A 12,275-nucleotide genomic window follows, 5' to 3' on the forward strand; every position below is an offset into this window, starting at 1 on the left:
GTTACAAATGGTATCAAAACCAGACACCGGGAGATGTGCTAGCGAGGAGGTTGAGCTCCAAAGGGGGTGGACATGAGGCAATGTACCAACAAGGACGCTGGGCCCCGAAGGAGAGTGGATTGGGGGGGGGGGGAGGTCCCACATCGATTGGAGAAGACAACGAGTGCCAGCGAAGACGCTGGGCCCTGAAGGGGGGGCGTGAATTTTAATATCCCACATCGGTTGGGAAGGTGAACGAAACATCTTTTAGAAGGGTGTGGAAACCTCTCCCTATCAGACGTGTTTTAAAAACCTCGAGGAAAACTCTGCATAGACTAAAAAGTGGTTCGGTGAATTAGCAGTAGTAAACACCACACGATTTCCTGATCAATGGAGGATGAGCTAAGAAATAACCTTGGCTGTCTCTCCAAATAGAGAATTTTGAGAATGATTAAGATCGGAGGAAGATATTTAATGCTAGGAAATGCTAGGAAATGCAAGGAACGGCTCTTAAAAAAACTTTAAATGCTATTAAATGCATTAAATAAGTGGGACATGGTGTGACACTTACTTGTCTGTTGAGCCACATGGATACTTACCAAGAGCACGGTAGTAAACGCCATTGTGTATTTGTCATAAATATAGCAAGTCTGCAAGTTCTCGGAGAACAACCTGTATTTGTCAAAAACATAACAAGTCTGCAAGTTCTCGGAGAACAACCAGCAACGAATCCACTTAAAACAAGGAAAAACTCCATTTTTTTAATTGTAAATGGATGGCCTTAGAATAGTGGATTCGGCTATGAGACATCTCTAAGTATTCTTACAAGAAACAAATTGATCTTTAAAAGATGTTATAAAATTAGAGCCAATTTAACATGTTGCATGTGCCCCCTAGAACCATATGAATATGATTCTACAAAAAGACCGTTTCGCATGGAAATTAAGATACATGTGAGATCCCATATCAGTTGGAGAGGAAAACGAAGCATTTTTTATAAGAGTGTGGGAACCTCCCCCTAGCAGACGTGTTTTAAAAATCTTGAGGGAAAGCCCAAAGAGGACAATATCTGCTAGTGATGGGCTTGGGCTGTTACAAATGGTATCAGAGACACCGGGCGACATGTCAGCGAGGAGACTGAGGAGACTGAACCCTGAAGAGGGGTGGACAGAAGGCGGTGTGCCAACAAAGACACTGAGCCCCGAAGGGAGATGGATTGGGAGGTCCCATATTGATTGGAGAAAGGAATGAGTGCCAACGAGAACGCTGAGCCCCGAAGAGGGGTGACTGTGAGATCCCACATCAGTTGGGGAGGAGAACGAAACATTTATTATAAGGGTGTGGAAAACTCTCTCTAGCAGACGTGTTTTAAGAACCTTGAGGGAAAAGCCCAAAGAGGACAATATCTGCTTGGCTTGGGCTATTATACCACACATTTTAGCTTACTTGTGCAAGTAGAAATATATCAATAAAGAGACAACTTCATGCACGTATTACAAAGAGAATATTACCCATTTCAAATGTAGTGATTCGTGAAGTGTAATATGTAGTCCGAGTCGAGACAAATATACATGAAAGAAATTGTGTACCTTTAAAACTAAAAAGATTAGACGGAGATGTCATGTTTTGATGAAGCTTCGTGCTACAAAAAATAAAAAGCTTAAGTCAAGGCTCTTTTCAGTGTCTCGACAACCTCTACCTACCTTTACCGCATCTTCTCTAACAAGAATCTTATTAGCTATTATCTTCAAGGCCCTGAAATTAAAACTCTTGTCAGCTAATATCATCATGTTTCTTGAATGACAAGGGAAGGTTCCCATGACATGAAATAAGTAGAAGAGAAAACCAGAGTGACTACAGCACATGATCTTGTTCTACCATGCTAGCCTTCAATGTCAGACATAACTACAATACAAAATTTAGTCGGCTAATACTAGATATTTTCATCTGTTTAGGAATTAGACCAAAAGTCAAGTCTAAAAACAACTCTAGATTTGATCCTATAATGGTTTTGTTTGAATTTGGCTGTTGAAGCCACGTATGTGTAATGAATAGTGTCATAGTTGAATGATCTAACTTGTGATGCAATCAATAATACTCTGAAACTGTTTGCATAATGAAGTCCACGTAGAAAAATGAAGCTAGGATTTATATGGTCCTAGATTGCTCAACACCAGTCTGTCATAAATATCTAGAGAAAAGAATGCAAATGTAGATTAAGGATGGAAAATAAACCGTTCATATAAAAATACAATCTCAAATATAACCTGAAATGAAGATTGAAATGACAAAAAATTGGAGTACCTTTTTTGTATTTTGCAACTTGAATATTTTCAAGTAAAGAGAAGAATTTTCATGGATTAAGTCTCTTCATTTTCTAAAGACAATGTATTGAATTTTGTATACATCATCTGGGGAGGCAGTCTAACTCTCCCACAAAAAAGTGTATAAAGACAATATATTTGGTCCTCATAACTAATCTGGCAAATATATCTTCTTTCATGACTCGTTCAAATGAGAGATCAGACGAATAAATGTATGATCGCTGCAAGGAATAGTGAGGCCTCCCATAGGATGATCATAACCAAATTCTTCTTCAACTTGATTTAGCAGGTCCTTGAAAAATGGTTCGTTCAAGTAAGCTACAGGAATCAAAAACCGCTTCTTTTGGCTTTCTCCTACATAAACCGCGCAATAACCTTTGCGGATTGCCGAAGATCCATGGTGGGTTGTTAGAGAAGAAAGTCTAAGATTTTGCATAGCATTTACCATTTTTTCCAAGCGGAAACCCATGGTTGTTCTTCCCTCAAGAAGAAGTCAGAGTCGAATTTAAGAATCTAGAAGTTGCACAATAGCACTTGAAAGAGAGAGAGAGAAGAGATTTGAGTTGCATGGGAAATGAAAACAAGTATGTATATATAGACTTAAAAGAGAGACGTGGCCACTAGCTTGCTCTAAGAAATGAGTGGTGACTAGCGAGACATCTATGAATGGGGCCAACTAGGAGGAATGTACTAGTGAATTCTATCGTACCACATACTTGTGAAGTATAGCGAAGCATATCAATTTGTAACAAGCCCACCGCTAGCAGATATTGTCCTTTTTGGATTTTCCCTTTCGGGCTTCCTCTCAAGGTTTTTAAAACGCGTCTGCTAGGAAGAGGTTTCCACACCCTTATAAAGAATGTTTCGTTCTCCTCCCCAATCGATGTGGGATCTCACGCGTAGTGTACTCTAGATAACAATCTTCAACTACTTGGAAAATAATATTGGGATAACAAACTCACCTAACATTTTGGGAAGCCAATGGAGGACCTGTTCGAGCTGAAAATTGTAGCGAAAACTTGTTAGTTATGTTAAGCACATTACAAAAGCGATCGATAATCACTTTTGTTAGAGACATGCTTTAGACATATAAACTGTTCCCCTAATTCTTTGTCATGCCAACATATAACAAGGAGGCACACTCATTTAATTGCATATTTTGTTTCTGTCTGCATGGAATGAAGGCCTATCTAATTAAAAAATCTAAACCAAAGGGCTGAAGATATGAGCAAAACAAAGTTGGTAGCTAACCTTTGGTGACATATCAGCACAGCTGTTGGAGTCTGACAAACCAAATCCATAAGACTAAACGACAAAGAGATTCAAGATAATTAGAACAAAACTAGAAGTGGTGAAAATTTTACCTGATGCAGACAGTTTGGCCAACCTTATTTTCTTTGGAATTTTTTGAATGAATATATTCTAAGAAAAAAAAATGAGGCTAATGTCTCACTATGGTATTCAAGAGGGATGAGAGCTAACCTTTACCTTAGCAGCAAGTTAGAAAGATAACTTTAATGTATACCCACCAGAACACAAAGCTTATCGACTCAAACTTGTCATCTAGACGGAATGAACTCCCTGTGTGCTGACATCGTATTTAATCGATTGTCATGCCATGACTAAATAGGATTCTCCGACACTGAAACTGTGAAAATCTTGCGTGCGTTTATGTGAGGGAAATCAGTTTTGATCTCCATTATCAGTGTCTAACAGTGTTGTCAATGAAAAAAGAAAAAGAAAAGGTAATCACTTAGTACAAGGGTTAAAGGAAACAGGCTCTACTATTATTACATTTCCATCCTAATCGTTTCACTAAAAAACGCCCCACAGGTCCATCCATATCTGTAAGATCCCACGTCGGTTAGAGAGATGAACAAGTGTCAGCGAGGACGTTAGGCCCTGAAGGAGGGTGGATTGTGAGATTCCACATCAATTGGAGAGAGGAACGAGTGCCAACGAGGATGCTAGACCTTGAAGGGGGTGGATTGTGAGATCCCATATTGGTTGGAGAGAGGAATGAAGCATTCTTTATAAGGGTGTAAAAACCTCTTCCTAGCCGACGCGTTTTAAAAACCTTGAGGGAAAGTCCGAAAGGGAAAACCCAAAGAGAACAATATCTACTAGCGGTGGACTTGGGCTGTTACAATATGAACATGAATGACACTTGATCAAAATAGATTTGAATAAATGTACAAGAAAATATAAGAATAACCAGAAAAAATCATTGTAAGATATAATTTACCAATACTTATACAATGTATTTGTCTGCTTGATGTTGGTGATTTGAATAATTATGAACTGAAGTTTTTCCATCAAAGGCCATAAAAATATTAACAGCAAAAGAAAAAAGTTATATGCAAGAGGATAATACAAGATTTACATGGTTCGTGGACTATGTTCTAATTTATGTAGACTTTATATAATCTAATTTCTAGTAACAAGATGATATTACACCAGTCCTACGAAACTATTTGTCGAATGAAGTTCATGCAGAAGAGTAGCATTGATATATATCTACTTTTATGCTAACGAAAAAGTAATGCATAGAAGTTCAAAAAAAGAGAATATGTAAAGAGAAGAACTTGAATGAAATAACTTCATTTTCTAAAACTTGTATATGTAATCCAGTACACATCATTCGGGAAGGCATTTTATCTCTCCCTCAAAAAAATGTATATAAGAATGGTACTATCTAATCTACAGGATTGCCCAACTAATATTCTCGTTCACGCCTAATTCAAATGAGAGAGGAGATCAATGAATTTATCATCACTGCAGGGAATGGTGAGACCTCCCATAGGGTGATTGTAACCAAATTCTTCTTCAGCTTCACTGAGCAAGTCCTTGAAAAATGGCTGATTCAAGTATGCTATTGGAATCACAAACCGCCTTTGGCTCTCTCCTACATAAACTGCACAATAGCCTTTGCGGACTACAGACAATCCTTGGTCTGTTGCTAGAGAAGAAAGTCCTAGATTTTGCACAGCATTTACAATTTTTTCCAGACGAAAGCCCATGGTTTTATTATTCAGAACAGAAAGTAAGAGAATTTAGAATTGAAAAAACTTGAAGTTTCCCAATAGCAATTGAGAGAATGAGAAAACTTTGTGGGTGGTTGAAAGTTTGAGATCTGAGTTGCTTGGGTCTTAAAAACAAGTATATATATAGAAGAAAAATGGTGACGTGGGCAATAGTTTGCTCTAAGAAATGAGTGGTGAGAAATCTCTGAATGGGACCAACCAGAAGGCAAGTACTTGTGAAGTATACTGTATCACATGGTCCTGTCTCCCATTATCTTCAGGAACTCAGGAAATAATATTGGGTAAACAAAGTCACCAAACTTCTTGGGAAAATCAGCCAGTAAAGGACCAATTTTAGCTGAAAATTGTGGCCAAAGTAAAAACTTGTTAGTTATGCTAAGCACATGGCATAAGCAAGTTCATCACTTTTGTTAGAGATATGCCTGAAACGTGAAAACCATTTCCCCTATTTTTTATCCTTGTCAACATACAACAGGAGACCCATTTAATGGCATAGATTATTTCTGTCTATATGTATTGAATATAAATCTAACTTTTTTTAAAAAAAAATCTAAGGTATCTGGCTGAAAATAGAACAAAACCGAACATGGCAGCTAAGGCCTTTGTGATACATCAGTACAGCTATTGGAGTCCCACAAATGATGAACCTGAATGAGACAGTAAGGTAGATCACAGTCAGAAGTAGCAAAAAAAATCTACTGTTCTTGATGCAGATTGTGAGATCCTACTTTTGTATTCTTGTTTTATTTATTTATTTTTATTTTTAGTGTGTTCCAAACAAGCCTATGTGAAGTTCACATGAAGGCTGACCTACATTGTTTACTCATAATGAGTGGATATTGGCATATTACATAAGATTCTTTTTAATAAGCATCTACATAGGAATCAAGCATCTTTTCTTCAACAATTAATAAAGATACAGAATAATCATTTCCAAGAGTATTTCTTTTGAAATATCATCATTCTCAAAGTGTCGGTTAACTGAAGAATATAAGAACATCAAACATGGTGCAAGCTTAAGTTTTTCTGCTGTATCTGACCTTTGTAAAGCAAAATCCAAATGAGAATTCTAATCTTCTTGGGACTTTCGGATTTTCAAACTGCTGTGAACAATGCTTTCAGGATAGGAAAAATAATACTGAGCTCCTGAAGGATCAACCTTCCAAACTCTTTCATCATCTTTTATTTGAATAGAAATATCTCCCCAATTTGATTGTAGAAGAGTTAGAACCATAAAAATGACCATATACAATAATTTTTTTAACAGAATATAGCATTTCTATGAATACTAGATGTTGGTAATTTAAGGTGTCATAAATCCTTAAATGCCTTCTATGACTAATAAAAAGATTAATATCAAAAGAGAAGGATAAATGGAAAAGATTGATGAAAGATTTATGTAGTTTCGTCCAAATTTGGGAAGGTCTAGGCCCCAAGAGGTGTCACTATAAAAATGAAGATTATCAATACTTCTATTTTCAAGTCGAGTCCATGAAGTGTAATGGCTCTAATATGTGTTTATAACAGAAAAGCAAAGTAAATAAGCCTTATGCAAAAGAAGAAAAAAAAGAGAAGACCTTGCATGGAATGAATTGTTTTCATTTTCTAAAATTAGTATATGCAGTTCTCTATACATCATTTGGAGAGGCATTTCTTTTATCCCCAGCTACAAAAGAACATATATAAGAATGGTACTATCTAGTTTACTAGGCCATGTCTAACAAATACATCTTATTTCAGGACTCATTCAATTGGGAGATGAGATCAACGAATGTACCATCGATGTAGGGAATAGTGAAGCATCCCATAGGGTGACTGTAGCCAAATTCTTCTTTGGCTCGACTTAGTAAGTCCCTGAAAAATGGTTGATTACAGTAAGCTACTGGAATCACAAACTGCTCTCTTGGCTTTTTCCGATGTAAGCTGCACAAGAATCTTTGCAGACTATTGAAGATCCGTGGTTTGTTGTTAGAGGAGAAAGTCTAAGACTTTGCACAATATTACAATTTCGCCAAATGAAAACTCACAGGTTTGTTCTTCACAAGAGGAATTCAAATAATATTTAATTGAAAAAAACCTTGAAGTTGCACAACAGCTAGAGAGAAAGCTTGGTGACTGGATGAAAGTTTGAGATGCGAGTTGCATGGGGATTCAAAATCATGTATGTAAGTTGAAAAAGGGTGATGTGGGTAATAGCTTGCAATAGCCATCACTCTTGTTAGGGACATGCCTAAGACATCTAAGACATCTCAACCATTCCCCTCATTTTGTGCTATGCCAACATAGAACAAGGAGCACACTCATTAAATGGCATAATCTTTTCTGTCTAAATGAATTGAAGATTTATCTGATTAAAAAATCAAAACCATTTGGCTGAAGACAAGAACAAAACTAATCTTGGAAGGTAAGCCATTGTCACAACAAGAGTGAAGCGACAGTCATCACTCTTGTTAAAGACATGCCTAAGACATCTAGGACATCTCAACCATTCACCTCATTTTGTGCTATGCCAACATACAACATGGAGAAAACTCATTAAATGGCACAAAATTTTTCTGTCTAAATGAATTGAAGATTTATCTGATTAAAAAATATAAACCATCCGGCTGAAGACATGAACAAAACCAAACTTGGAAGGTAAGCCTTTGACACAACATATCAATACAACTATTTGAAGTCCCACAAAACAAATTGAATGAACCTAAACTACAAGGAGATTAGATTATAGACATATATGGATAAAAATATACATGATTGAGGAATTATGCCTTCTTATTTTTTATTATTTTTTATTTGGAACAAGCCTATGTGAAGTTCACTAGAAAACTGACCTACAATGTTTGCTTAAAATGAGTGGGTATCTGAACATTAAATGAGATTCTTTTAAGAACAATAAGAAACTATGTATGAATCAAGCACCTCTTCTCAACAATTAATTAAGATGCGGAATGTCCATTTCCATGGCTAATGTTTTTCTTTTTTTTTTGAAAAAAATTGCCAGTCTCAACTTCTGGATTAACCTCATAATGTGATAACATCAAAATTGTGCAAGCTTGCTTCAATAACTGGAGGTTGAGTACAGTGTTTGTCGGTCAAGATATAATTGTTTCTTAGGGTAGATAATTTCATGTAGTAGAATACGCAAATTCCTGTTTGGTGGTGCATCAATGGATATAAACCAGTAAAGTTGTGATGTTGTTACTAGTGAAAGAGTTAATTAGGTAGGATTGGAAGTGCCCACATGAGAACCAATGAAATTTATGATACATAGTCGAGTATCTAATGTACAACCCAAAATGTACTTTCGAGGCGGTCTAATTTGTTAGCTATGCATTGGGCCAGTGATGCGGAACAAGTGATCAAAAGTTTCTCATCAAATGGTTTTCTTTTTTGGTCTATCTATTTTCTTGGTCACAGCATTTGGCTTCCTGTTTTCCTAGACCACTTGTTATCTACTCTATTATCTTCCACTCAAACAAGTGGGTCTTTGCTACCAGAAGTCAGGCCAAATGAGAAAAGAAGTATGTTCCAACCAATTTGGCAAGTCCACGAGATCCTTAGATAAAGTAGGATTAGCAGACTCCCATTTTGATATTATTTCGTTCTCACTCTATATATAATTCAAAACCCATTAACAACCACTCTCCCACTCAAATCACAGAGAAATTCCCATCCAAGTATATAGAAGTTTCCTAGTTCAAATCAATATCAAGCATGCTACCACCTAGATTTGCTCATTATGCTTTCAATTCAAGCAAAATTGAATATGAGAATCTGTTTGCCATCAATTCTTCTCAACGTCAAACAAATTCTCAAACACCGAGTGCTTCTACCCAAAATAAGTTTAATATCCCCAAAGCTCAAGTTGCAGTTTTTTTTTTTTTTTTTTGTTTTTGGGTGGAAATCCAGACAGAGATCTGCGGTTCCAGTTACTTACTAGAACCACCCTTCATTTATTAACTTACTACAAAGGTCTGAGGAAGAGTTCGGAATCATCCATCCAACGGGTGGTCTGCCAATTCCCTACAGAGAAGATCCTTTTAATGATCTAACTTCTAGGTTGCATACATCGTGAGAGATGGAGAGAAAAGATCAACCTCTCACCACAGTTTTTCCAACTTTAGTTTTTCATTTCTAATTTCTAAAGCAAACATCTCTTTCAGATTGACCACTTTGAATCGAATTGTTTAAAAGCTTTATTATGGTGTTTTCTTTCAGAGCATTTTGATAGGTTCTCTTTACAGGATATATGTTTCAATTCAAATGCTTTTATTACTCCTAGTAACTTTTATCATTGTTTTATTGCTTTTTCTTTCACTCTCTTGTGCAGTTGAGCTTTAATTTCTTTCATTTCTGCAATGAAAAGTTTTGTCCCTAGTAAGAAAAAACAGAAAAACTTATAGTAATCAGAGTATAAGTTTCAACGTCTTGGAAGTAAAATGTAAATGACTGTCTCTCTTTGTGTGCCTACATTCTATCTAATTCAACATAACCAAACAAGTTTTCTTTCTTTCTTTCTCTCTTTCTTACGCTACAAATCTGCCACACAATTGTGTGGGGAAAATCAAATCGATCTGCATCAAATAAGGAGTTTGTCACTGTTGTGACAGACACAATTCTCTTCTCCTGCAAGAATTCCATCACTATCAAAGTGTTTATCCAACATATTCCCCTCACAAAAACACTCCAGATTCCAGCCATACCATCTGGTATGGTAGCTGCCCGAAAAAGATTCAACTACATCCAATCAAGAAATCTTAACCTAGTTCTTTTCACCAAAAAAAAAAAAAAAAAAAAAAAAAAAAAAAAAAAAAAAAAAAAAACATGCAATACAAATTCGCCATCAACCACATCCAATCAAGAAATCAATCATTTTACAATACCGATCAGCAAAGTAAAACTTACTCAATGTCCTTCATCGGAGCAACACATTTTCCCCCTCTTGCAAGAAGCAGATAATGATTCCCCAACGTATCAGAACAGAAAACTGAGACGTAAATTGTAATTCAATATAGCGTTTGTGTATTCGGTATCTATCAAGTCTCAGACATTAATACATGGGAAAGTACGAATCGGTTCTCGATTTCAAAAATTACAATCGCTGTACAAACTTTTGTATACCTTTACTTCGGATAGATCGTTACAGTCTAGAAATGAGGCAGGAAGTTATGGATGATCAATGTCATGTCGCATCTGGGAGACAACAGCGACGCGGCGATGTTCGACGTACAAATTGATGATGAATTCGAACTGTGTAGATCATATTGTAGCATGTGAGCTTGTTGCTGCAGAGTACAGGTATCTTGAAATGAATCGAATCAAATTTGAACGCATATGGTGTATGATTTTGCTACCTAGCTCGAGATTTAGCTGTTCGGATTTGGATTATACGATAATTTGTATACCTAATAGATATTAGATTATGTTGTTTATGATTTTTTAGATGAAAATTTATTAGAATAAAGACGGGGACGATTTATTTTTAAAATATCTAAATATGTGTTCTTAAAATATCTAGATATCTTCATTCTTACTCGTCTAAAATATTTTTATAATATTTATTTTAAAAATATTTAAATTATTTTTTTAAAATATACAATTCATATAGTGAAATCTATTATTTCTAAAAAAATTATTATTATTTTGTTTTCTCAATAATATTTATTTTTAAAATATAATATGTTTATTAATTATTATGTAATAATTATTTACAATTAAAATTTATGTAGTTTTATTAAATAACATTAAAAATCTAATGCATATTATTATATTTAAAGATGAAATAAAATTTAATTACTTACAATTATTTAATAATTTATTTTAATAAAAGTTTAACCAATAATAATACTGAAATTGTTAGAACTAAGAACTTAACAAAAATATAATTTATTTATATGAAATTTTAATAGATTTTTATAGAACACAAAATACAATTTTTTTTGGTCAAATATTCTATTTTAATTATTTTTTTCAAATATAAAAATAGAAAATGATGGAGAAACCACCATTGACGCGTTAAAAATCCATTTTGAAAAAAAAAATGGTCAACCTTAATTTTTTAAATTTAAAATTTAAAACAGAAAATAAAAAATAACATAGTTTAATTATTTAATGTCTCATCTTCCACCGTCTTTTTAGAAATTAAAAATTAAGAATAGAAAACAAAAAATAAAATAAATTGAATATATATATATATATTTATAGAAAGTAGATAAAAAAAATTTAACGAGCCTTGCTGTGAGATCTGATATTTGTTAGAGACGGGAACAAAACATTTCTTATGTGAAAACCTCTCTCTAGTAGACGCGTTTTAAAACTGTGAGGCTAATGACGATACGTAATAGGCAAAAACGGACAATATTTGCTAGTGGTGGGCTTGCGCTGTTACAAATGGTATCAGAGCCAGACACGGAAGAAGGGGGTGGTGTCATTGAGGATGTTGGGTCCTAAGTGGGTAGATTGTGAGATCCCACATCGATTAGAGAGAGGAATAAACCATTCTTTAGATGCATTTTAAAATCGTGAGGCCGATGGAAATATGTAACAGGTCAAAGCGGATAATATCCGCTAGTACTGGGTTTAGGCTGTTACAGTCATGATTGTGTTAAAATCACGAAGTTGCACGGTTTAAAAAGCACAATTTTAGCAATATAATGTCATATGCGTGACGTTTAGACATATGTATAATATTTAACGATTTGAACTATGTCTAAGTCAACAAAATTTTGAAAAATTTTAATATAAGATTTGACCATAGCTAAAAAAAACAAAACTTATAAAATGTTACATTATCTTGAAATTATATTATAGATTAAGTATAAAGTTGAATAATGAAATTATATGTTTATTTAATAATGAAGGCATATGATTGGTTCACATTCATGATTCAATGTATATGGTTAACGTTGCCATTAATTCTGAAAATAGT

General features: G+C 34.8%; 2 protein-coding genes across 10 annotated transcripts; both read right to left on the reverse strand.

The window, feature by feature from the left end:
* Positions 1–1,740: 1,740 nt before the first annotated feature.
* Positions 1,741–10,527, reverse strand: LOC147792733 (auxin-responsive protein SAUR24-like). Its single transcript, XM_087123930.1, has 3 exons — positions 10,469–10,527; positions 10,253–10,334; positions 1,741–4,443 (listed from the first exon to the last, which is right to left on the reverse strand). Exon 3 carries the CDS (start codon positions 2,770–2,772, stop codon positions 2,479–2,481), a length of 294 nt encoding a protein of 97 aa, XP_086980056.1. The 5' UTR covers positions 2,773–4,443; positions 10,253–10,334; positions 10,469–10,527; the 3' UTR covers positions 1,741–2,478.
* Positions 4,889–10,526, reverse strand: LOC111795188 (auxin-induced protein 15A-like). 9 transcript variants are annotated; one of them, XM_087123935.1, is made up of 5 exons: positions 10,469–10,523; positions 10,253–10,334; positions 7,125–9,721; positions 6,388–7,013; positions 4,889–5,994 (listed from the first exon to the last, which is right to left on the reverse strand). In XM_087123935.1, the coding sequence occupies exon 5, from the start codon at positions 5,321–5,323 to the stop codon at positions 5,039–5,041; it is 285 nt and encodes a 94-aa protein (XP_086980061.1). In that variant the 5' UTR covers positions 5,324–5,994; positions 6,388–7,013; positions 7,125–9,721; positions 10,253–10,334; positions 10,469–10,523; the 3' UTR covers positions 4,889–5,038. The 9 variants fall into 9 exon arrangements, with proteins under 9 accessions (XP_086980061.1, XP_086980062.1, XP_086980059.1 ...); XM_087123936.1 differs by having other exon boundaries at positions 6,388–7,270; positions 10,469–10,526; XM_087123933.1 differs by lacking the exon at positions 6,388–7,013.
* Positions 10,528–12,275: the final 1,748 nt, after the last annotated feature.

This window comes from Cucurbita pepo, chromosome 5 (assembly GCF_057944985.1).
Source record: "Cucurbita pepo subsp. pepo isolate OVF chromosome 5, ASM5794498v1, whole genome shotgun sequence".
NCBI classification, from domain to species: Eukaryota; Viridiplantae; Streptophyta; class Magnoliopsida; order Cucurbitales; family Cucurbitaceae; genus Cucurbita; species Cucurbita pepo.

What these genes read in the sequence shown, in the direction of transcription:
- LOC147792733 (XM_087123930.1), bottom strand. Translation starts at nt 2,772, where the DNA reads ATGGGTTTCCGCTTGGAAAAAATGGTAAATGCTATGCAAAATCTTAGA.
- LOC111795188 (XM_087123936.1), bottom strand. Translation starts at nt 5,323, where the DNA reads ATGGGCTTTCGTCTGGAAAAAATTGTAAATGCTGTGCAAAATCTAGGA.